The sequence below is a fragment of the Microcaecilia unicolor genome, chromosome 2 (assembly GCF_901765095.1).
Source record: "Microcaecilia unicolor chromosome 2, aMicUni1.1, whole genome shotgun sequence".
Lineage (NCBI taxonomy): Eukaryota > Metazoa > Chordata > Amphibia > Gymnophiona > Siphonopidae > Microcaecilia > Microcaecilia unicolor.
This window is the reverse complement of record NC_044032.1, coordinates 347058568-347085393: the sequence shown is the minus strand read 5'-3', so window position 1 is coordinate 347085393 and position 26826 is coordinate 347058568. Positions and strand designations below refer to the sequence as shown.

The window sequence follows — 26826 nt, the reverse complement described above, 5'->3', positions numbered from 1 at the left end:
CAGCTTCGAATACCATTCCGGCACCGGTATCCCACCCAAATCTTCCTGTTTGGAAGACCGAAGCAAAGAATTCATTTAATCTCTCTGCTACGGCTTTGTCTTCCCTGATCGCCCCTTTTACTCCTCGGTCATCTAGCGGTCCACCATTCTTTTGCCGGCTTCCTCCTTTAAATATACCCAAAAATTTTTTTACTATGTCTTTTTGCCTCCAACGCAATCTTTTTTTCAAAGTCCCTCTTAGCTTTCCTTACCAGTGCTTTGCATTTGATTTGACATTCCTTATGCAGTTTCTTATTATTTTCAGTTGGTTCCTTCTTCCATTTTCTGAAGGATTTTCTTTTAGCTCTAATAGCTTCCTTCACCTCACTATTTAACCATGCCGGCTGTCTTTTGGTCTTCCGTCCTCCTTTTTTTAATATGCGGAATATATTTGGCCTGGCCTTCCAGGATGGTGTTTTTGAACAGCATCCATGCCTGATGTAAATTTTTGACCCTCGCAGTCACTCCTCTAAGTTTTCTTTTCACCGTTCTTTTCATTTTATCATAGTCTCCTTTTTTGAAGTTAAACACTAATGTATTTGATTTCCTATGTATACTTACTTCAAAGCTAATATCAAATCCGATCATATTATGATCACTGTTATCAAGCAGCCCCAGCACCATTACCTCCCGCACCAGAATATGCGCTTCACTAAGGACTAGGTCTAGAATTTTTCCTTCTCTCGTCGGTTCCTGTACCAGCTGCTCTACAAAGCTGTCCTTGATTTCATCAAGGAATTTTACCTCCCTAGCGTGTTCTGATGTTACAACAGGTGCCTGGATAGTATAGAAATGTCTAGTTTGAGGAGAAGGCGGGCATGAAAATAAGCTGTTCTATAGAGATGAAAAGTTTGAAATCAAAGTGGGCATGAATTGCAGCTGCCCCGCCACAAAAAAAAAAACAAAAAAAACAAGCCTTATCAAGCTAGGTCATGTGACAACAATGCGGGTCAGAGTACATCTGGAATAACAAAGAGGGCATGGAATAGAGCTGCCCTGCCATTAAAAGTGAAACTTGCCACATGACCTAGCTGGATAATGACAAGGCGGATCAGTATACATCTTCAGAAGGCACAACCACCCAACTAAAAAGGAATGTCAGGTGGAGTATACAGCAATGTCAGCAGGATGTGGCTTGGATGCTTCCTGAATCATGAGTATCGATAGGGACTAATAAAAGCTGCAAACAAAAAGTCCCCATACTCTTGTCTCAAGTCTGGTCATTTGCTGAATATGTACAGTTATATTTAAATCTTCTTTATTCAAATAACCAGCAAGCAAAATACAATATCAACAGCAGAAGTTTCTAACAGGAGAATGCTCACTTATCAACCCCCCTCTCCCTCCCCCCTTTCCTTTCCTTCCCTCCCTCTCTCAAACTCTTCCCCGCCTCCCATCCCCTTGCCCCCTTCCAGCACAAGAATTCAGGTGCGCAACCTTTGTCGTTATCCATGTCTATTGTCCGGCTAGTTTAGGATTCTGCTTCTCGCTGTGGGCTGGAGAGTGTCCCAAAAGTTCGCCCACGTTTTTTGTAGTTGCTTGCCCTCCCTGGAAGACAAATCTTGAATTCCACACCTTTCCAACTTCAAAAGCTCAATCATTTCTACTCTCCAAGCTCCTACAGATGGTGCCATACTTTCTCGCCAATATAGCAGTATAGTTCTTTTCCCCATCAACACAGCTATCTGCAGAAATGCGTGGAAGCCCGAGGGGGCAGGCTTTATATATTTGTATTCTCCAAAAAGAATCAGCAGCAATCTCTGGATCGTGTGGCCCCAGTATCTCTTTATCTCACCAAGGACACTGGTCCAAAACTGCAGTATACGTTGACAGGACCAGAACATATGTCCTAATGTGGCTGGGGCCCAACTGCACCACGGGCATGCATCCGAGCTGCCAAAGCCTGCTTTGAAAGCTCATGCTGGAGAGATATACATCCTAAGGGTAAATTTATACTGCATCTCCCAATAGCGGGTGAAGACGGACATTCGTCGTATAGAGGACAAAAAGCCGCACAAGATCTCTGCTGTTATATCAGACGTCAGGTCTCTTGCCCAGTGTTGCGCTCTGGTGGAGAAGTCTATGTCCTCTGTTGAGTCCTGTAAGAATCTGTGGTGGTATTTTAGGGGCACCGCATTCTGTGCCCCCAATGTCAATGCTGTGTTTAAAGTGTCCTGGACATCCTCACTCAAGTTGGCCCAGCCCAATGCTGTGATGTAGTGGTGTACCTGTAAATAGGCAAATCGGTCAACCTCCCTGAGCTTATAGTCCTGTTGCAATTCTAGGAAGGGCCGCGCCTTGCCCTCCTCTGACACCAGCTGAAAGACGTATTGTATCCCAAGTTTTCGCCAGCGATGGAAGGCCACTGAGGTGGATCCCTCCGGGAAGTCTGGGTTATGGTACAAAGGCAGGGAAGGTGTCGCTCTCCAGTCAAAGCTATGTCTTTTGCATAGCCATTTCCAAGCTGCTCTCGCTGATGTAATTAGTGGGTTTGTCCCCCTTCCTGCCTCTACCCCTACCCCTCCTCCCGATGCGTGTAACCTCCAACCCAGGTGTACAGTGGGGACTATCGCCATCTCCAAGTCTGTCACTGAAAAATCTTTCTTCCCCATCAGCCAATCTCTGATGTGCCTCATGGAGCATGCTATCGTTAGATATCGTATGTTGAGCAGCCCCATCCCTCCCTGTGATCTGGGTTTCTGTATAATATGTATTGGAAGCCTGGGCCTTTTCCCGTTCCATACAAATTTTTGTGTTATCTGGTGGAGCGCCTGTTCCTCCCTCCGCCTCAGGTATAGCGGCAGCATCTGAAACATATAAAGCCACTTTGGGGCTATCATCATATTAAACAAATCTATGCGGCCCAAAAGCTAGAGAGGTCAGGCACCCCACAGTTGCAACAACCGCCTGGTTGTGGCCATTAGGGGCCGTACATTAACCTCATATAATGACTCCATATCAGTTGGAATGATGACCTCCAAGTATTGGATCTGCTGTTCCGCCCACTGCAAGGGGAATGGACTCCTCCAATTGTGTCTCAATGTCTCGTCTAAGGGTAAGGCCTGGGACTTTGCGTGGTTAAGCTTATACCCAGAAAGCCTGCCGTACTCAGCAATGGTGTGGAGAAGACTCTTCAGTGAGGCTTGCAGGTCACTTAAGAGCAACATTACATCATCAGCATAAGCAATCACTTTGACGTCTTTCCCACCCACCCTGATTCCTTTTATGTTGTCCCGTGATCTAATCTCCGTTAATAATGGTTCTAGCGTCTGAGCAGTGATGGATTCTAAATAATTGCTCAGTGCTGAGGCCCTGGGGCATGAAACAAGGTTTGGACTTTGGACACTGATAAAGTGGTAACTATTATGGATGTGGTGGTAGTAAATGCTTTAGGATCAGATGAGAAGGGTGTGTGATTGTTGCGGGGGGAGGGGGTTCGAATTGGTGAGTGCATTGTGTAGGTGGATGTGGAGGGGGGATGAGCTGTGGAGAGGACAAGGGGAAAACGATATGGATAGAGAGGATCTGGAAGGGGGGATAGTTTTGATAACAGTAATCAGCAGTGTAGTCATGTGGATTGCGCAGTTCAGGATGCAAACTTTAAACATGTGCTCTTCTTGAGTTGGCTGATGAGTATGGACTTAAAAGTATTATCTTATAATGTTAAGGGCCTTAATATGCCTCAAAAACTCTATAAAGAAATGCAACAGCTCAAACCAAACGTGGTTCTTTTGCAAGAGACACACCTTCGGCGTAAGTATGAAAGGCTTCTCTCCTGCTCGAGCTACCCTGGGGTCTATTGCGCTTCTGCAGAAGCCTCTAAAACCTGTGGTGTGGCAAGTATGATTCATTCATCCGTAGGGGCCCAGGTAATGGAAGTTAAAAAGGACCCGGGAGGATGCTTTATTTTTATGCATGTTCAAATACAACAGGTGGACTTAACGATAGCATCTGTGTATGCTCCAAATTCTGGGCAAGTAGAATTTTTTGCTAAGGTGAAGAACTCCCTGACAGGGTTTGTAAAGGGCTCTCTAATAATGGGGGGTGACTTCAATGCAGTTATGAACCCTGCCCAAGACCAATCTGGATCTCCTAGAATTGAGGGGGGGGGGGGGAGAAAGAGGCGTTTGCCCTAGAATCCCTGGCGCATACCTTGGGAACCCTAGACTTGTGGAGGTTGACACATATGGTGGATAGAGATTACACGTTCCACTCCCGGGTTCATGATTCTTATTCACGAATAGATTACATATTTGTGGATGTTGCGTAGGTAGAGAGGGGGCCAAAAGTGGGTTTGGGTAGTGCGACAATTTCAGATCACGCTCCCGTGTGGGTCACCTTGCCTACAATCTGGGCTGAAATTAAAGATAGGAGATGGACCTTAAATACTAGCCTTCTGCAGGAGCCAGAGGTGGAGGCCGGCTACCGAACAATGTTGCACGAGTACCTAGAGCTTAACATAGACTCGGGACCCTCTTTTGCTACTATTTGGGATGCCATGAAAGCGGTTTCTAGGGGCTATTTTCTGCAAGTTGCTAGCAAGCGTGCTAGGGTATGCAGGCTACAAATAGCACGCTGCTTGGAGCGCATACACCAATTGGAGGGTCAGCATAAGGTAGATCAGTCCCCACAGATTATGCAACAGCTGAGTGGGGAATGGATGAAGTTGGATTCCATTTATTCAGAACAACTCAGTATAGTGCAGGCACAGTATAGGGCAGGAGCATATGAATTTACCAACAAGGCAGGCCAGCTTCTTGCAATTAAGCTACGAAGACAAAAGGTAGATCGTACGGTGAAACAAGTACGTGACAAAAGCGGTTCAGTGTTATTTACATCTGAACAGATTCGTGCTCGTTTTGTGGAATTCTATACAGCACTATATGATCAGGAGATAAATCCCTCTACGGCCGCTATTGAGGATTATTTGGAAAATTGTATGCTTTCCCCCTTGGCTTGTAGGCATCGGGATTTGCTTGATGAACCAGTTACACCACTTGAGGTGCAGGAGGCCATTAAAGGTCTACCATCCAATAAGTCCCCTGGGTTGGACGGGCTTCCTAATGAATTTTATAAGAAGTTTGCCCCTGAGCTGGCACCATTACTCGCTGACATTTTTAACCAGGTGGGAGCTGGGGGGACCTTGCCTTCTTCAATGATGGAGGCATGGATTGCGGTGCTGCCCAAACCAGATAAAGATCCTGCGGACTGTGGTTCGTATCGGCCTATATCGGTTCTGAATGCTGAGGTCAAAATATTGGCAAAAATATTGGCAAATAGACTCGGTCCTATAATGCTGACACTCATTCATCCAGACCAAGTGGGATTCGTAGTCCACCGTAAGGCCATGGATAACATCAGACGTACTTTGGACCTTATGTTCTTTGCTAAGAATCACCAAAAACCACTGTGCCTCCTTAGCCTAGATGCTGAAAAGGCCTTTGATAGGGTCCATTGGCCCTTTATGCACAAGGTCTTGGAGGTAATGGGGTTTGGTAATCAATTTAGGGGGTGGATTCAGGCATTCTACGCAGCTCCTAAAGTGTGTGTCCGAGTGAATGGGAGTAATTCTGCTTTGTTCACGTTGCATAGAGTGACATGACAGAAATGCCCGCTCTCACCGCTACTGTTCGCTATGGTCATGGAGCCCTTTGCTGCACGAGTGCGGTCAGACCCGGGCATCTCGGGGGCCCGAATAGCGGACACATTGCACAAGATGGCCCTTTTTGCAGATGATATTTTGTTGTATGTCTCCCGTCCGGTGACTACTTTCCCTACCTTAATGCTCCTTATGGAGGAATATTCCGCTGTGTCGGTGTTTAAAGTCAATATGACAAAGTCCGAAGCTCTTAATGTTACGCTCCCGGCGGATGTAGTGGCTTCCATGAAAACATTAGCATCTTTTTGGTGGGCCTCTAAGCGCATCAAATATCTCGGAGTTAATCTACCATCCGATTTTTCTGAGCTATTTGTAGTAAATTACAAGGGGTTGGTTAGTAAGATAAAGGCTGACCTTGAAAGATGGGGGGACCATGAGTTTTCCTGGTTTGGGCGGATAGCAATAGTTAAGATGAATGTGCTGCCGCATCTGCTGTATTTATTTCAAGCTCTGCCTGTGATGATGCCCAGGCGTTTTCTAGCTTCCCTACAGGATTCTATCATGCGTTTCGTCTGGGCAGGCAGGCGACCGCGTTTAGCACGTAAGCTCCTTTACCAAGAAACAAAAAGAGGGGGGTTGGGTGTCCCAAATTTTGCTTGGTACTATAGCGCCGCTCAGGGGAAGGCTGCAATTGAATGGTATCAGGAGTATCCTGATAGGCAGTGGGTATCTATGGAACAGCATTCATTGGGATCGACGCCAATGCCCTAGGAAGTTTCAGGAGCTGGGGGAGGGTGTGTGTCCGTCCATATGTGTCACATTCTATTATTGGGTTAGCTTATTTCCCAAGGGGTAATGTACCCTGACTCAAATGTCCCCCATTGCCTTTAATCCGCTGTTCCTGCCCGGGACTGTGGTTGGGCCTTTTACGAGGTGGTATAAGGAAGGTCTGAGGACTTGGGGTCAATTAGCAGAGAATGACTCGCTGTTGTCATTTGCGACACTGCAGGCCAGGTACTCTGGGGATGAATTTGCATACCATCAACTTCACCATTTCCTTAAAACAAAGGCGGTCTGTCAGGTATTAAAGCGGGAAAAATTGGAGCTGGAGGAGATCGGTGGTAAATTTGTCTCCTTGAGGGGCCTGATAAGGCACATATACAAGAGCATTAATGCGCAGATTGCCAGCTATACTTTACACAGGACAAATTGGGAGCGGGAACTTGGAGTGGCCCTGGGGGGGTCTGAGTGGGAGAGAATAGAAAGAACAGCTGTGGGTGTGTCTCTTCACGTGCCTCTCAAGGCGAATGCGGTGAAGGTGCTGTTCCGGTGGTACCTTTCTCCGGACCGTCTTGGCCGTATTTTCCCAAATACCTCGGGTTTGTGCTGGAAAGTTGTGGTCAAAGGGGGACTATGGAGCATGTGTAGTGGTGTCAAAATCCGAGCGTTTTGGAAATCAGTCCATAGTAGGCTGCAGAAATGGGTGGGGTGTGCAGTTCCTTGGAACCCTGAGTTTTTCCTTTTTACTGCAAAGATGGTAGGCCTCAAACTGCAACAGCGGGTCCTGGCGAGGCAGGCTGTGGGGGCCGCACGGGTAGTTATAGCAGCCCACTGGAAGCAGTCAGGGGTTCCTTCAATTACAAAATGGCATAATAAGTTGAAATATATTTGCGAGATGGAGCAGCTACTCGCTGAAAGAAAACATCAGCTGAGCAGATTGCAATCCATTTGGGAAACCTTTTCTATGGATTGAGCATACATTGTCTAATTTATGAAATGTAAGTTTGCACTGTAGGGTAATACAGGGGAATGTTTGGGTGGGAAGGGAGGGCGGGTAGTAGGGAGGAATGGGGGAGGGGTGGGATCGGGGGGGGGCTTAAATGTTAAGTAAATGTTACAGAAAAGTACTCAAAAATTCTGAAATTTATTTAGGTTAACATCTGGAGTTTCTGGATGGTGTACTGGGGTGAGCTGGAATTATATACTTGTTTGTCACAAGAACAGTTGCATTATAACTTACCTAATGTGTATGATGTCATATGGTTTTGTTATCCTGTTAAAGACTTCATGCAAATAAAAAAAAATAATGATTCCAGCGTCAACAGAAAAAGTAACGGGGACAAAGGGCAGCCCTGTCGTGTACCTCTTCCGATGTCAAATCCCTCTGTTTTAATCCCATTGACCCTGATCATGGCTCGCGGGTGCGCATAGAGCATTTCTATGGCTTGGAAAAACCACCCTGTTAAGCCTATGCCTCTCAGGGTTTCAAACATGAAGGGCCATTTCACCTGGTCAAATGCGCGTTCCGTATCCAGGCTCACCACCAACCTTTGAACCTCAGGACTTGCATTGGGTAGCATGGCTAGGACTAGTTTACGCACGTTGAGAACGGACTGGCAACCCCGAACAAATCCCACTTGGTCCTCTTTAATTAAATACTGCATCAGAGGCGCCAGTCTCTCTGCCAAGATGCAGGACAAGATTTTAGTTTCTACATTAATTAGTGAAATAGGTCTATAAGAACTGGGCTGCAACGGGTCTTTGTCTTTTTTCGGAATCAAGCTTATTAAGGCCATGTTGGCAGGTGGTGGGAAGTGTCCCGTCTCTACTACTGTGTTGAAATATTCAGTCAGTGGCCCTATTATCTGAACGTTCAACATCTTATAGAACTCTCCGGAGAGACCATCAGGCCCCGGTGCGGAGTGAAGCCGCAGCCCGCCAATCGCTTTCTGTAGCTTCTTAGCCGTCACCAGGGTACTGAGGGGGGCCAATCGATCCGCCGGAACACTCCCCAAACCCACAGCTTTCAGATATTTCTGTATTGCTTCTCGTGTTCCTGTGCCTTCATATTCCTGTTTATATAAGGTAGCAAAGTGCTGATGTAAGGTCTCATTTAAGTTATTTGTGATCCCCCCTCCAGTTTCCGTATAGCCGAGATGAAGTGGGGCTTGCACGCGCCCTTCATCAGCCTTGCTACCATCCCTCCCGCTTTGTCTCCAAATTTGTGTAGCTTATATTTCCTATATAGTAGGGATCTCATTACCCTTTCATGCAAGAGGCTGTTAAGTGCCACCCTGGTGTTTCATATTGTGCCTGAGTAGGTTCTCTAGCATACCGTCTCCTCGCAGCCCTGAGTTTCTTCTCTAGGTCTACCACCCCTTGCGTTATTTGCCTATTCCTCTTACTGACGTAGGCGATAGTCTCGCCTCTGAGCACCGCCTTAGCTGTAGACCAGAACAAGACTATGTCCTCAAGATGCTCATGATTGTGTTCTACAAAATCCTCTCATTTCTTTTGTAGGTAAGTTTTGAAATCTTCAGAGGAAAACAAATAAGCTGGGAATCTCCACCTTGGTGACTGCTGGGGGAACGGTGCTGCCTCTAGATCTATCCAGATTATAAAGTGATCTGAGATCTCTTCAGGACCAATCGAGGCTTCTGCTACCTTGGGGAACAATGTTTGTGATGTAAATATGTACTCTATTCTCAACTGTGTTTGGTGAGCCCTGGAGGTGTGGGTGTAATCCTTCTCTTCACCATGCAAAATTCTCCATGGGTCTATCAATCCCAGCTCCTGACAGAAAGTTTCTAAAACTGAGGTAGCTGGTGCCAGCCTTGGCTGTGATTTTTTAGATCGATCTAAATCTGCGTCCATCACTTGGTTCATATCTCCCGCTAAAATCAGTGGGAGCGACGGACGTCCCTGATAGCGGCCAGTAGCTGGGCAAGGAAGCTTTGTGCTGCGGAATTGGGACCATAGGCTGACACTGAAAGCATCTCCTTCTCCTGCAGATTAAGCTGAATCCCTACTAGCCTTCCCGCTCCATCCTTAAATTCCATTTTTGCTGTGCACATAAGCGCTTTATGGATTAATATGGCCACTCCTCCCCTCCGACCTGTCGCCAGAGAACAGAACACTTCCCCCACCCAGTTACGCTTCAGTTTCTCATGTTCTTCCTGGGATAGTCTGGTCTCCTGTAGGCAGGCTATCCCTGCCCCGTGTCGTTTTAATGCTGCTAAAATCTTAGCTCTCTTGATTGGGGAGGAGATGCCTCCCACGTTCCAGGAGACCAAGCGCACTCTACTTAATGGAGGACTGACTCCTTAGTTGTGTATACCACAAAATGTATAGCCTGTCTGTGTCTCCCGAGCACCCAGCCTTACCTCGGAGATGTTCTTTCACCATTGTACACCTCTCCATCAATTGCCCCCCCCCCCCCCCCCCCCCGATCTCTGATGTGTCCTTGCTTGTTTTGAGTCCATCACCACTATTTGTTCCAGGACTTGTGTAGATATCTTGTGCACCCCCCCATCCCTCCCTTCCCGCCCTCCCACCACCTCTCCCTATCTACTCCCCCCCCCCCCCCCACAGCTCTGATCTAAATCTCATATCCCATACATCTTCCTTCTAACAACATTTAGGAGCCCCTACCATGCACAAGGCCCTCCCGCCCTTAATGCTTTGTTGTACAGTAAAAACTCATCTGTTACTTTGCTAAACATCAGCAGCAGTGACGAGGTTTTAGCGAGCTCACTTTCCCACCTCCTATTCGTTCCGGTCTGCCTGTTTATGTTCTAACTCTGTGATATACTCTTTCGCTGCTGATTCCGTGTCGAAAGATCTCCTTTGACCCTCATGCTGGATTTTCAGCACTGCGGGATAAATAAGCATGAACCTTGCGTGGAGGTTGTGAAACCAACGGCACAGCGGGGTGAATTTCTTCCGACGTTCCTGAAGAGACGCCTAATCTTGGAATATTCTTATGAGGTGGCTATCGTATTTTGTATCCTCTCGCTTCAGTCGATAGCCCCACAAAATCTTTAGTTTATGGAGGTAGTTGTGGACTTTCAGCATGACTGCGCGCGCGGCCTGGCGGCCATCTTGGATATGGCCTATGCGATGCACCCTTTCCAGGCATAGGGCCCCCGAGTGATCCGATAATGCGAATTCTGTTTTCAGCCAATTCTCCACCACCGTTGCCAGCGCGGAATCACTAACCGATTCTGGGAGTCCGATCAGGCGCAAATTGCTACGCCGAGCTCTGTTCTCTAATTCGTCAACTTTGTCAGTCAGCGCTGTCACTGTGGTTTGGAGCTGTCGTAAATGCTGCTGCGTCGGGGAGCGCGCATCTTCCAGCTCTGAGATTCTGTGTTCAAGTTCCCCGGTCCGCCGAAACGCTTCCGTGAGTCTGGTGTCAAAGTTTTCAATCTGGGTCGATATTCGTTCAAGCCGTGGTTCTAATGCTTGCGCCACCGCCGCGGTCAACTGCGATAGCTGTTCCTCCGAGGTCGACTCGCTTTTCTGCATCAGCTGTTCCGCGCCAAAGTCCGCCATTCACGGTTTTTCTTTTTTAGCACTGCGAGCTGGCATTATTTTGGAAGGCGCGTCGAGGAATTTATCCATCGGTGTTTTAGGTTATATAATCTAGCCTCTTTCTGCCAAAAGATGAGATTTCAGGCGTTGGGCCTCGGAGAGCAGGGGCACACGTCCTACTCTCTCAGCGCATCACGTGACTCCCAATATGTACAGTTATAAGGTGACATGCCGGGTGGATGTGCTGCCTGCCTATACTACAGAAAATAGTGTTGCATGCAGAAAGAAACACAGACCATCCAGATCTTGTTCACCGGTTCTGGACATTTCATCCACAATCTCTGCAATGATTCCCTTCACTCATCAAAAACTCTGAACACCCAACTGGAGACCTAGGATTCATTCAGGACCTGGTCCCTGAACCTCGACCTGGTAGCTTAAGAAAACTGAATTATAATTACTCAGAAATAAAAATGTAACTGAAAATCACTAGTAGCACTGACCATCTACAGTGGTGGAAATAAGTATTTGATCCCTTGCTGATTTTGTAAGTTTGCCCACTGACAAAGACATGAGCAGCCCATAATTGAAGGGTAGGTTATTGGTAACAGTGAGAGATAGCACATCACAAATTAAATCCGGAAAATCACATTGTGGAAAGTATATGAATTTATTTGCATTCTGCAGAGGGAAATAAGTATTTGATCCCCCACCAACCAGTAACAGATCTGGCCCCTACAGACCAGGTAGATGCTCCAAATCAACTCGTTACCTGCATGACAGACAGCTGTCGGCAATGGTCACCTGTATGAAAGACACCTGTCCACAGACTCAGTAAATCAGTCAGACTCTAACCTCTACAAAATGGCCAAGAGCAAGGAGCTGTCTAAGGATGTCAGGGACAAGATCATACACCTGCACAAGGCTGGAATGGGCTACAAAACCATCAGTAAGACGCTGGGCGAGAAGGAGACAACTGTTGGTGCCATAGTAAGAAAATGGAAGAAGTACAAAATGACTGTCAATCGACAAAGACCTGGGGCTCCACGCAAAATCTCACCTCGTGGGGTATCCTTGATCATGAGGAAGGTTAGAAATCAGCCTACAACTACAAGGGGGGAACTTGTCAATGATCTCAAGGCAGCTGGGACCACTGTCACCACGAAAACCATTGGTAACACATTACGACATAACGGATTGCAATCCTGCAGTGCCCGCAAGGTCCCCCTGCTCCGGAAGGCACATGTGACGGCCCGTCTGAAGTTTGCCAGTGAACACCTGGATGATGCCGAGAGTGATTGGGAGAAGGTGCTGTGGTCAGATGAGACAAAAATTGAGCTCTTTGGCATGAACTCAACTCGCCGTGTTTGGAGGAAGAGAAATGCTGCCTATGACCCAAAGAACACCGTCCCCACTGTCAAGCATGGAGGTGGAAATGTTATGTTTTGGGGGTGTTTCTCTGCTAAGGGCACAGGACTACTTCACCGCATCAATGGGAGAATGGATGGGGCCATGTACCGTACAATTCTGAGTGACAACCTCCTTCCCTCCGCCAGGGCCTTAAAAATGGGTCGTGGCTGGGTCTTCCAGCACGACAATGACCCAAAACATACAGCCAAGGCAACAAAGGAGTGGCTCAGGAAGAAGCACATTAGGGTCATGGAGTGGCCTAGCCAGTCACCAGACCTTAATCCCATTGAAAACTTATGGAGGGAGCTGAAGCTGCGAGTTGCCAAGCGACAGCCCAGAACTCTTAATGATTTAGAGATGATCTGCAAAGAGGAGTGGACCAAAATTCCTCCTGACATGTGTGCAAACCTCATCATCAACTACAGAAGACGTCTGATCGCTGTGCTTGCCAACAAGGGTTTTGCCACCAAGTATTAGGTCTTGTTTGCCAGAGGGATTAAATACTTATTTCCCTCTGCAGAATGCAAATAAATTCATATACTTTCCACAATGTGATTTTCCGGATTTAATTTGTGATGTGCTATCTCTCACTGTTACCAATAACCTACCCTTCAATTATGGGCTGCTCATGTCTTTGTCAGTGGGCAAACTTACAAAATCAGCAAGGGATCAAATACTTATTTCCACCACTGTATATTAAAATTTAGCAATACTCCACAGCACATAGCAAGGAATTTATTATAAAGGAATTCTTGGCTCACTGCTTTTGGTACCAGTATCCTCCTCTTCTCCCTGCAGCTGGTCGCCGACAGGAACCTCTTCTGTTTTCAGGATCTCTACTTTGGGCTCAGCAGCGAGACTATTGCTGCCTGTAGGAAGGAAAAATAGCTTCAGGTTTTAAGCTTAAGCCCTAAGAAAGGCAACATATGGCAACAGGACCAGCTTAAGGCATGAGACAGGTGAGGCACTGGCTCAGGGGAACAAACTTCAAGGGCACCAAAAGCCTGCCTTACTGGCTCACCTTCCACAGCAGTGAGAGGGTGTCCTTTGGTCTCATAAGTTGCTTCAAGGTGTCACAATTCCGTGAGCCGGCCTTGCTTGGCTGAAACTGAGATGATGGGAATTTTATGATTTCTGAAAACATAAATATCCTGGTGGACGGAGACAAGGACCCTGTCCTGCTTATTTTCAAAGGAGAAGGGTGGCCATCTTTCGACAAAATCGGGAGATGGCGGCCCTTCTCCCAATGCCGGCCAAATCAGCATAATCGAAAGCCGATTTTGGCCGGCTTCAACTGCTTTCCGTCGCGAGGCCGGTGAAAGTTCAAAGGGGCGTGTCGGCAGGGTAGCGAAGGCGGGACGGAGGCATGGTTAACAGATGGTCGGCCTCGGCCAATAATGGAAAAAAAGATAGGCGGCCCTGACGAGCATTTGGCCGGTTTTACTTGGTCCATTTATTTTCAGGACCAAGTCTCAAAATGGTGCCCCAAATGACCAGATGACCACCGGAGGGAATCGGGGATGACCTCCCTGTATTCCCACAGTGGTCACCAACCCCCTCCCACCCTCCAAAAAAAAAAACATTTCAAACATTTTTTTGCCAGCCTCAAATGTCATACCCAGCTCCATGACAGCACTATGCATGTCCCTGGAGCAGTTTTTAGTGGGTACTGCAGTGCACTTCAGGCAGGCGGACCCAGGCCCATCCCCCCCCTACCTGTTACACTTGTGGTGGTAAATGGGAGCCCTCCAAAACCCACCCGAAACCCACTGTACCCACATGTAGGTGCCCCCCTTTACCCTTTAAGGGCTATAGTAGTGGTGTACAGTTGTGGGTAGTGGGTTTTGGGGGGTTTGGGGGGCTCAGCACACAAGGTAAGGGAGCTATGTACCTGGGAGCAATTTATGAAGTCCACTGCAGAGCCCCCTAGTGTGCCCGGTTATTGTCCTGGCATGTGAGGGGGACCAGTGCACTATAAATGCTGGCTCCTCCCATGACCAAATGGCTTGGATTTGGCCGGGTTTGAGATGGCCGGGCTCGGTTTCCATTATGGCTGAAAACCGAGGCCGGCCATCTCTAAGTCCGGCGATCTCAACATTTAGGTTGACCTAAATGTTGAGATTTGGCTACTCCCGACCGTATTAGTGAAACAAAAGATGGCTGCCCATCTTGTTCGATAATACGGTCGGCTCTTTCTGGGGCCATCCCCGGAGATGGCCGGCCATCTTCGATTATGCCCCTCCACGTCACCCTGAAAATGAACCATGACAATGAACACAAACAGATTCCTATACTAAGGTAATGAAAAATGCTGTATAATATGCCCTTTGCTACAGAATCTCACCTCTCTTCAATCTGGTGCTTCCAGTGTTGGTTTTCCTCTCTCCCTTCCCCATGCTACTGCCGGTGGGAGGGTTACTCAACCTTCCTCTCTCACAATATGGATTATAATGGTCATCCTCCTTTCCCCCCTTTTGCTACTTCCATTATGGGAGCCTGCCTGTCTCCACATTTGCTTCCATTGAGGGGGAAGAGTCATCTTCCTTCCTCCTCTTCTATCCCTCCCTGCCTCCATCCTGATGCCATGTTGAATCATTCTGCTTCACTCTCTCCTCTTCCTGCTTCCTTCTATTCTGGTGCTCTTTCTTCCTGCTGATCCCAGTGGGGGCCACCTTTCCTCCAGCCTCTTCCAATAAGACTATCCTGCCTGTTCCAACAACACTATCCTGCCTGTATCTCTCCCACTGGCAGCACTGAGTGGCTCAGAAAGAACAAAAACTGCAAGTTGCTGGAGGTAGGGAGGGAGATTTAGCATCTTGGAGCAGCTCTAAGAAAGGTCAGAGAAAGTGACAGAGACAAGGAAGATTACAAAAACAGATAAAAGATGAGAGACAGTAAGTGTAGAAAGAAGATGAAGGGAATGGACAGAGAGACAGGAAAATGCTGGGGAGAGCAACAGAAGGAAGGAATGGAAGGTAGAAAATATTTGCAATACCCTAGTTCTAGCTTTAATCCAAGCTAAATCACCTGCTTCATCCAGTTCTTCACATGTGCCTGTAGTGGTCATATTTCCTCTTTCCTCAGATTCCTGAGGCTCGGTTTTGAATCTCTCTTGCTCAAATCGGATTACAATGCCAGGCTTGACATTATGGGAGCCTGTTATAGGAAAAAGATAGTACAATTATATGTTTAGAAGTTACCCCAGCCTATACTGTAAGTGCTCAGAATTATGCTGTTTTCCTAGATTCTTCCACCAATATAGAGCCAAAAAGAGAGGGTGCTGTGGTACTGATTGTCATCAGAAATCTATTCTAGCAATACTCTGATCATTTTAATACGGAGGTGGCAACTCCTTTCCTCAAGCGATACAAACAGTTCTGTTGTGGATACTGTTATTGCATAAACATGATGGAAATTTCTGTTATCAAGACACTTTTTTTTCTTTTTTAACACAACTTGATCTAGTTGCTACATATCAGAAATCAGAATCTTCCTAATGCCTCCAAGTGGAAATTTGCTAAATCATTATCCCTCCAATATTCAGCCGGTGATGGTCAGCATTTTTGTAAACGCTGACTATTGCTGGTTAAATTAGCACTGAATATTCAGTGCCAGGTCATGTGCGAACTGCCGTGAGAGGCCACAGCAGCCATTTTGAAGTGGAGCCACAAGGAGCAGGAGCGAGGGGGCTGCGCTCCTGCCCCAATAACCCCCCACTGAACCACCAGGGAGACAGGTAGGCCCAGGGGACCTACCTAGACATGGGGGGGGGGGGGGATGTCAGAAGGCTTATTTGGGAGGGGAGAGGAGGGGCTTGGAATATCGCAGCCGGGGCAGGAAGGAGTAGGAGGGAGGTGAGCCGTTTCAGAGGCCAGGAGAGGGATCGGGAGGGCTTTAAAGAGTAAAAATAGCAATGCGGCTGCTGACCTGATATTCAGTATCGGCACCTGCATAGCTAAGTGGCCTAATTTAGTCCCTGCTGCACACAAGCAGTAAGGTGCCAATGGCTTATGAGGCAGCCACAAGCACGATGATTTGCACAAAAGAGAGTAGACCCAAATCCAATGTATAAAATGAAGACTTTTTCTTTTAATAAAAATACCTGACGTGGTACACGTTTTGCCCGTGTATGGGCTGCATCAAGGGTTACAATACTAAAATGACCAAACAAAAAAGAAATTTAAAATGCAGACATCCATGCTGCACATTTCCGAAACCTAACATTTCCACCTAATAAATTTAAAATAAAACACTTATTCTACCTTTGTTGTCTGAGCATTTTATTTTTTTGAAGTATGTTGGTCCCAGTTTCTCTTTTCTGCTTTCCTGTCTTCTGCTCTTTTTCCAGTAGGTGCTGTCCATCTGTCCTTTTTCTACTTTTCTCCTATCTTCTTCTTTTCCCTCAATACATCTATCTGTGACATATTTTGTCTCTCTATCTTTTCTGTTTGCCTACTCAGATTTCACCCTCTCACTCTTCAGTCCTCCAGATATATTTCACCAGTGCATTTTTTCTACAGTAAAAGGTGCTGGTACTAAAATGCCAGGCCACCCTTCAGGGGTGGAGCGATCACTGAGGGACCCCACCCCACAATAGCCAGGACCCCTGCAACCAGTGACAGAATCTATGGCAAGGCAGAATTGTACCTGGGATCAGTAGCATAAATTCTGCCAGGTACTTGTGAGCTGAATTGCTGAATTGGCCACTGTTGGAAGCAAGTTATTGGGCTAGATGGACTATTAGTCTGACCCAGTATGGCTATTCTTATGTTCCCTAGCTCACCCTATGGTCCAGCAACTCCGTTTTCCCTCTCTATCCCCTCCCCCCCCCCCAAAAGCACAGCTTTAATGTTCAATAAGGCTGTAGCTTGGAGGAGAGAGTGACAGCAGGAAACCCAGACTAGCAGCAGGATATTCAGCAACACAAATCCTGATGCTGTGTATGTGGCAAACCATGAAACTAAATGCAGTTTACCACCTACACAAACCAGGAAGAAACACAGCATCAGGGTTTGTGTAGCCGCATCTCCTGTGGGTCTAAAGTCTCTCTCCCTCTTCCCGCCATTCCAGGACCTCTCTCTTGCCCCATTAAACCATATTTGTCTACGTGTTCTGTAATTTTATTCTTTATAATAGTTTCCACTATTTTACCTGGCACCGATGTCAGGCTTACCAGTCTATAATTTCCCAATCACCCCTAGAACCCTTTAAAAAAAAATCAGCATCACATTGGCCACCCTCCAATCTTCAGGTACTACAGACAATTGTAACGACAGGTTACATATTACTAATAGCAGATCAGCAATTTCATGCTTGAGTTCTTTGAGTACCCTTGGAAGTATGCCATCCGGTCCAGGTGATTTACTACTCTTTAATTTGTCAATTTGGCTCAGTACATCTTCCAGGTTCACTGAGATTTCTTTCAGTTCCTCCGCATCATCACCCTTGAAAACCATTTCCGATACAGGCAGATCTCTTACATCTTCTTCCGTAAAGACAGAAGCAAAGAATTCACTCATTCAGTTTCTCCACTATGGCCTTGTCATCCCTGAGCGCCCCTTTTGCTCCTTCATGATCTAATGGTCCCATGGATTCCCTCGCAGGCTTTCTGATTCTGATGTACCTTAAAAAATTGCTACTGTGAGTTTTAGCCTTGGCGGCAAGTTTCTCTACAAATTCTCTTTTAGCCTTCTTTATTAATGCTTTGCATCTGACTTACCAGTGCTTATGTTGCTTTCATTCATTTGGGTCCTTTTTCCATTTTTTGAAGGACAATCTTTTGGCTGTAATGGCCTCTTTTACTTCACCTTTTAACCATGTAGTGGAGGAGTGGCCTAGTGGTTAGGGTGGTGGACTTTGGTCCTGGGGAACTGAGGAACTGAGTTCGATTCCCGGCACAGGCAGCTCCTTGTGACTCTGGGCAAGTCACTTAACCCTCCATTGCCTGCCGCATTGAGCCTGCCATGAGTGGGAAAAAGCGCGGGGTACAAATGTAACAAAAAAATAAATAAATAAATGCAGGCTGACGTTTTCTCTTCTTTCCACCTTTGCAAATACGTGCAATGCATCTGGACTGCTTCCAAGATGGTATTTTTGAATAATGTCCACGCCTGATTGAGTGTCCTAACCTTTGCAGCCAATCCTTTTGGTTTCTTTTTAACCATTTTCCTCATTTTATTATAGTCTCCCTTTCGAAAATTAAATGCAGCTACAGTAGATTTCCTTTGCTGGTTCATCTCGGATAGTAGCACAAACTTGATCATGTTATGATCACTGTTTCCCAGGGGACCCAACACTGCCACCTCTCGCACTACGCCCTGCATGCTACCAAGGATCAGATCCAAAATGGCTCCCCCTCTTGTCGGTTCCTGGACCAGCTGCTCCAAGAAGCAGTCGTTTATTACATCTAGAAATTTTATCTCCTTAGCACTCCCTGATGTAACATTTATCCAGTCAATATCAGGGTAATTGAAATCACCCTTTATTACAGCGTCGCCCAATTTGCCAGCGTTCCTAATCTCTGTAAACATTTCTTTATCCGTCTGTTCATTCTGTCCCGGCGGACGGTAGTACAGCCCTACAAGAATACGCCTTCCCTTCACACATGGAATTTCTATCCATAATGATTCTATGCTGCTATCTGTGTTGTGTGGAATGTATATTTTATTTGACTCAATTCCCTCTTTAACGTATAGCACAACCCCCCCCCCCCCCCCCAATTTGATCTTCTCTATCACCGCGATACAATTTGTACCCTGTTAATACAGAGTCCCATTGATTGTCCTCCTTTCACCAGGTCTCTGAGATGCCTATTATATCTACCTCGTCATTTAGTGCTATATATTCTAACTCTTTCATCTTATTTTTTAGGCTTCTAGCATTTGTATACAGGCACTTCATATTGTGTTTTTTCCTTTGATCTACAAGCTGCTTAGAAGTTGAAGGGGATAATGTGCATCCTGTAACCTGCTCTCTCATTAAGCACACCTGGCTTACTTTCAGCATTGTTGAAACCTCTCTACATGTCCTGGTTCAATAGTATCCTTCAATGATACTCCACACCAAACCATGCGCTCCTGGGCGACTGTCGGCTTTTCCCCCAATTCTAGTTTAAAAGCTGCTTTTTCTCCTTTTTAAAAGTTATCGCTAGCAGCCTGGTTCCATCCCGGTTAAGGTGGAGCCCATCTTTTCGAAACAGTCTCCCCCTTTCCCAGAATGTCACCCAGTTCATAACAAACCTAAATCCCTCATCCCTGCACCATCATCTCAACCACGCATTGAGACTTCGGAGTTCTGCCTGCCTTTTGGGTCCTGCGCGTGGAATGATGAGCATCTCTGAAAATGCGACCCTTGAGGATCTGGACTTCAGCTTTCTACCTAGGAGCCTAAATTTGGCTTCCAGAACTTACATGATATGCCATAAAACTTTCCTCTTTGGAACATTTTCAGGTGTGGATAATGATCTCCCTACGTAGTCAAATTTTGGTTACTGAATCTTTGTTTTCATTGTTCTGTATTGCTTTTTTCAGTTTCTCTTTCTACTGCAATGTACTATGTATTATAGTCTAGTAATATGTTCACTTTGTGTTCTGTACGATGTGATTTCACTGTATTGTTAGCTACATTGAACTCAGGTTGCTAACATTAAAACATGCCTCAACCCCCCCCCCCCCCCCCACCACCTCTCTTCATCTTGTCCCTCTCTATACAATTGTATTATCTTTGTGATACTTTTTACCCATACATTGTATTACCTCTATGACACTTGTACCCTTATCTTTATCACACTTTGTACCCATACATTGTAAGCCGCACTGAACCTGCTATCAAACAGGAAAGAGCGGGGTATAAATGCAATAAATAAAAATATAAATGTCATAAATAAATAACACTAAAAATTATGTGTGCAATTTAATTGAACAACAAGCTAATTGGCATTTTAACAAGCAATTATTAGCATTAACTAGAGTTGACATATACGCACATAATTTTTCATGCAGCACAAAAAAGGGGGCACAGAAATGGGAGGGTCATGGGTGTTTCGGGGATGTGGTTTTGAGTTACACATACAATTAAAGAATATGTGGGCTCCACATGTAAATTTAGGCATGGGCATTTGCACACTTTCATTGGTGTAAGTGGCGGCACCTGAAGTTATGCGCACCCTCTGGGAGTAAGCGCTATTTTATTAATCGCATCTAGAAGGGCAACCTTCGAAAGCTAATCAAGAAATGTATTAAGTTATGTCCAATAAAAAAGGTATCATCTTATTTTCTTTTCCATGTTTTATTTTGTTTGATTTCTATTGATAACAGTATTTAATCTGAATTTGTTATTATCCAACCCCTCTAGACATTCACTGATGTCTCAAAATGTATCCTACAAACCAGGGTCAGTGTGTATCAGACTCGATACCATCAGCATACAGGTGACACCCAAATCCAAACTGTTCAATTTCTGTATAAACAACACTTAGAAAATCATTAAATAACAGAAGGGAAAACACTGATCCCTGTGAGAGATGACATTTCAGTGGAGATGGAGTGGAAGAAAGGACCATTAATTCAGTCTCTGACTCCAGCGTCTTACACCTGCTGACAGTGTCACAGCTTTTAGCTCCTAAGAAATGTAATCCTTGATAATTCTGGAATAACATTTGAATGATATCTAACTGCTGAATAATTGCTTGCCTGCATAAAATAATAGTTGAAAAATCATTTTGCCTGCACAGAAAATTTTGATTGAAAAACTGAATTAAAGAACAATACAAAGTTCATTGGACAGGAAGGAGGTTTTTGATCTGTGATTGAATTGTCACTAAAGACCTTTTTTCCTTAACCTGATACTAACAGGATAGGTATAAGATTCTTGTGAAGTCCGAGGTCTTTGAGATAATATAAGGTGTGGTTCTGTCAAGTCCACTTTGAGTTGCATGGATATTTTTTACAACATCCTTACTAGGCTTTATGCCTGTTTAAGATTATTACAAAGCCTGGAGGTAAGAGTTAGAAGGGGGCTGGGGGTTGCATTAAGTTTGGCACTTGTAAGAACCAAAGAAGACAACAAGGTTTGGAATAAACTGCCCGAGGCCAGCAATGAAACAGAATACAGCAATACCTAGGATATATAGAGAGAACAGTGATAGGAAGAGGGCAGAGAGGCTGAGTTAATGACAATGGGGGAGCTTGGGTTGGTTTCAGCAGGGACATTTTACATGCTCATCAATCCATCATGGCAAACACAGAAGGCATCATGGGCCTTATTCTATAAAGGTTATGCTCCTAATTTAGGGCCTACTACGTTCATAGATTTAGCATACATTTAGGGGCATAAATTATGCTCATAAACTTAGGAGCATAACCTTTATAAAATAAGGCCCCATATGTGTTACAGTATTTCCATTCTTCTGTTCGACAGTTAATCCCCATTGCTGTTCAGACACACATCCCAACAGTACCTGCTTTATCCTGTATGTTGGAGAAAGCCTGTTCAGTTCAGAATATATATATACAGAAAGGATTTTTTTTTTTTCTAATTCTTTGCCATGTATAGTCATTCCCCAGTCTTATACCTCTTTTGAAATACATCCTCCTTCCCTTGACTTTCTTCACCTTTTACTAGTCCCTGCCCAAATTTGCCTCACGGCTCCATTCAGTCTCATTTATTACCTCTTCTTGTATCTTGGCTGTTGACCATTTCTTATTATTGGGGATAACATTTTTACATTTCCTTTAATAATTTCATTTTTTAATCTTTCTTTACTGGTATCTTGAGCTCCTCATACTCTTGAGCACATACTAAAACTCTGTGTCAGTTCTCATTAACTTTAACGCAGACAAAGTAAATTAACAAAAATATTAATGAGCAGCATTGCATGGAAAATCGTACAAATCAGTCCATTAATATTAACATGTATTACTGTAAACTACATTATGTACTGTGATTTACACTAATCCACCAGCAATACAAAAACTCAATGTAAATTGCGTCCTGTTCGTCAGTCATGTTCCCTCCATAACAGAGAAACCTCTTCACCAACAGTCCTTTTAACAATACAGATTTCTCAGCCCCATGACACTCTAGGTTGAAGGGTTTTGCAGGTCTGATCCCACCTCTATCAGGTTTTCCTCCATCTCCAGATCAGCCTACTCCATCCAAAGTAGGAAAACAAACAAACGGAAGAAGAGAGAGGATGTTAACCTTATATCCCTCCAGTATTTAGTTACTGTAAGGTACCAGTTGACCTTAGTAAAAATGTGCAAATGGAGATTTACACTTACTTGTTACAGAAGGATGAATCTGTTCAGATGTCTCCGATTCAGGATAATTCACGAAGGGGAGATCTTCCTCTTGTTTAATACTCAGTGAGAACACAGATGTTACAATAGGAAGACCTGCGATAAGAAAACACATTTACAAGAATTCACCAAAGATCTGATAATATTAAATTAGGAAATAGATTTTAAGTCTTCAAATATTTGAAGCCAATAACTCATTTCCTGTGATCTGAAAATACAGAACCCTTTGAATCTAAAATGTTTACTTACTCTTGTTGGGGTCATTTGGGTTTTCTTTTCCCTCCCACTCAAACTGTTGAGTGAAATATTTCTCATCTTCCTTTTTAATCTTGAATATAACATCAGGACTAACAATTGAATAACCTGTCAATAAGAAGTAGGAAAATGACATTTAAATTGTATATAAAGAACCCCTGGGGAGGTTCCATCTGTTTCTTGATCTGAAGCAGTACGTGAGTGTGTACATGAAGGTGTGTATATATGCATGTATATATATCTTGGAGTGTGTATCTATGTCTGACAAAGCTTGAAGAGTAGAGGCAGCAGCGGCCTGCCACCTGATTAAGCTTGGAGGTTAGCTGATACAGCCAGGGCTCTCCTGGGTTAAGGCACTCTAGCTGCCAATCTTCTGGTTGCTACATGAAGGGGTTACATGCTGTACAATATACTGAGTAAAGTGCAGCTGACATGTCGTGCTCTTACACAGAAGCTGTAGTTCTCAGCACGAAATCTAAGAGGTGAATCCTCTCTCTGGTCTTCTGTGCCAAACTGTTTCATATGGAAAATGGAGACAAGACACAAATTGGTCTTGTATGAAGCCTCTGGTTTAAGGTTTACATTTTCCCCTGGATTCTGAAAACCCAGAAACCCAAATTTGCAACTAGTATGTAAATTTATGCACACAATTTATTGAATAGTCCCAGTTATGCACCTAACTTACTTATCAAACTGGCCTTAAATACCAGTAATAGCTGTTAAGCGGTGTGAATTGGTGCTAATTTGTAGTACTTGCGTATTTGCACTCAGGACTATATATGGTGCCTGAAAAATCCATGCCAAATTTCCGCCTAAGCGTATTCTATATGCCGCACCTAAATTTATCTATTCCAGCACCTAAATCTACGCACACATCCATTACAACAAGGAAAATACTGGTGTGTAGATTTAGGCACAGAGGGGCGTATTCTGTAACAGTGCACATAAAGTTTTGGAACCCCAGAAAACACCAACTTCCCCGCCTATAGCCAGGCCCCTTTTTGGCTCCACACGTTAGAATTTAGGTGCAGTGTGTACAGAATATGCTTGGATTTCAGCGCGGAACACTAAGCGCGATGTATAGAATCTGGCAGGTAGTGCCTAAATGTCGTAGTGTGCAACCACAAAGAGAGTGTTGCACGTGGGCAGATCCAGGTGGGTCTTGAAGTTGCGTACGTAAGTTATAGAATACTATTACTCATGCACACAACTGACAACTTTAATAACATTTACACCAGCCTTTGACATGGCGTAAGTACTCGCACCTAAAGTTAAGAGCTCACATGCAAACTTATGCTCTATTCCACAACAGAAATCTGGCACACAATTGCCTTTACAGAATTGGGGTTTAGTGCACAAAATTGTGGTGCTACTTTTGGGTGCCATTTCATGAATTTAACCCTTTATTTTACAGCACAGAACAGCATCTTCTTTCACTGGCTCCTGTTGGATATGGGTTGGCATCAGAAGCTAGGTTCTACATTTCACAAGTCCATGTGAGCTGCTACCTGTGTCTTTTCAACCACTGATTCCATATTTACCATATTTACCTCGGGACATGAGAATGCCATGAATCTCCTTGATAACCATCTTGTACAGCTCCTTCTGCCATTCTCCCAAAATGTTCCACTCCACTTCCAAGAAATAAGCAGCAACATCCTTGAATATGACTGATACCTGCAACAGAAACAGGGTATCTATCCTAAGCCACATCCATTATAGTAATTGTTGTATGACCTCTACCAGTGAAATCAGATCTGCAGTACATTAGTTTGAAGAGATCTCTGTTCCCTTAACTATCTAGAATTCTGGATAGATTGTCTGGTTCCCAGTGATACAGAGGAAACCTCACATGTTGGCTAATTCAGCAGCTGGATGAAAGAGCAATAGAAATCTGCACATGTGGACCAAAGACTTTGGCTGGTGTGGGGTGAATAAAAGAGGAGGGCAGCAGTAGTAACAGAAGAGGTGGGAGGGATAGAAGCTGGTGGATTTGTATCTATAGACAGGAAAATGGAGAGAGCTGGGGTCAAGAATGGGGAGAGAAGAGAGAGTGGAAATGTGCATGAAAGACATTGAGAGTCTAAGAGCTGCATTTGTATCTGTATATTGTTCATATGATTAGGCTTTAATCTATTTACAAAGGATACAGATGGCAGAAAAAAGGGGAGAAATTTGTCATCTTAAGGTATTTTCACAGCAAATGATTTGCCCTAATCCGCAATTAATTTGCAATTCAGTGAGAAGCAAACACACAACAGCATGAAATATACCAAATAATCTTAAGGCCTAATTGTGCATTAAGGTCTTAACGCCCTTTAGTTAAAGGTCCCTAAATGAAGAGAGGCATCTCAGAGACATGATGGTAGCAGCATAGCCAACAGGACATTGATATCAGGGCAGACATTATATCATAATTATAGGCTGGATCAAATTGGAGGGGGTGGTGCCATATGTTAACAAAAAAATGAGTCACACAGAATAAAAATTCAGCAAAAAACAGACTGCAACATGAAATCCTTATTGATAGAAATTCCACGTGTGAAGGGTTAAGAAAATAAAGCATCTGTATCATCAGAATGAACAGAAATCAAGGACGCTAACAAATTCAGTAACACTATAATAATGATGATTTCAATTACCGAACCAAAAGAAAAAACTGCTGATGAAACAACTCTTACACATAGGAAGTGAATCCAAACTACTGAAAAAAAAAGTGGAAAAAAGTTGAGTAATGGCCAGATTCCCTAAGAATCTATTGATTAAGCAGACAGAATACTGTAACCCATGTCTCATTTTCGAAACAGAAAAATGTCCAAAAAGCGACAGATGGATGGAGGTTTTTTGCCAAAACGTCCAAATCACTATTTTTGAAACATATTTAAAGATGGTTTTCTATAAAGTTCATATGTAGTGCGTCCAAATCACAAGGGGGCATGTTACGGGACGGGATTTGAGCGTTCTCAAAACTTGGACAGTCTCTGCCATAATGGACCAAAGTGAAAATGTCCAGAGCTAAAAGTTAGACATTTTGGTCTAGCCCTGTTTTAATTGCGACTAAGTCATAAAAAGGTGCCCTAAATGACCAGATGACCACTGGAGGGATTAAGGCATGAACTCCTTACTCCCCCAGTGGTCACTGACCCCCCCCCCCCCCCCCTCAAAATGAAAGAAACAGTACATACCAGCCTCAGATGTTATGACCAGCAAGCAGGTCCCTGGAGTAGCCTAATAGTCATCAGTTCAGTGCACTGTAGAGAAGGGGACCCAGGCCCATATCCCACTCTAACCTGTACATTTGTGCTGGAAAGTGTGAGCCCTCTAAAACCCACCAAACACCTAATTACCTACATATGAGTGACGCAGGCATTAGAGCTATTGTAGTGATGTACAGTTGGGTACAGTAGGTTTTTGATGGGTTTTGGAGGGCTCCCCATACAATATAAGGTGGTAGCATTGAGATGTGCACCTGGGACCTTTTATGTGAAGTCCACTGCAGTGCCCCCTGGAGTGCCCTGCTGCTCTGCTGGGATATCTGTGTGTCCATTCTACTGCAGGCCCCACATACATCCCAATGGCTTGTTTTTGTGCCTTGTTCCTTTGGATTTTTTTTTTTTTTTCAAAAGTGGTCCTAAGACATACTGAGCACAAAATTTGAAACAAAATGTTGGACATTCTTCAGGTTTCAAAATGGTCATGTTCCCTTCAGGATTTTTGGACACTTTCCACAAAAAGTTCAAAATCTGATTTATTTATTTATTTTATTGCATTTGTACCCCACATTTTCCCACCTCTTTGCGGGCTCAATGTGGCTTACAATACATCATGGATAGTGGAAATAAGAAGAGAATATACATTTAGGTGTGATATTGAAAATGCCCCTCCACGTTTCCTATCCCTCACACCTTTCTT

General features: G+C 44.6%; 1 protein-coding gene and 1 pseudogene across 1 annotated transcript in view; one reads left to right on the top strand and one right to left on the bottom strand.

The window, feature by feature from the left end:
- Window positions 1–26826, top strand: part of LOC115463701 — a 750344-nt pseudogene that overhangs the window by 207755 nt on the left and 515763 nt on the right.
- LOC115463706 (zinc finger protein 2 homolog) overlaps window positions 1–26826 on the bottom strand; it is a 37824-nt gene that overhangs the window by 10446 nt on the left and 552 nt on the right. Inside the window, exons 2-6 of the mRNA XM_030194423.1 lie at window positions 24465–24591; window positions 22909–23022; window positions 22642–22755; window positions 15389–15517; window positions 13123–13230 (exon numbers count right to left, since the gene is read on the bottom strand). Of these exons, the coding sequence (XP_030050283.1) occupies window positions 13123–13230; window positions 15389–15517; window positions 22642–22755; window positions 22909–23022; window positions 24465–24591 (592 nt within the window). The remainder of the gene's footprint in view (window positions 1–13122; window positions 13231–15388; window positions 15518–22641; window positions 22756–22908; window positions 23023–24464; window positions 24592–26826) is intronic.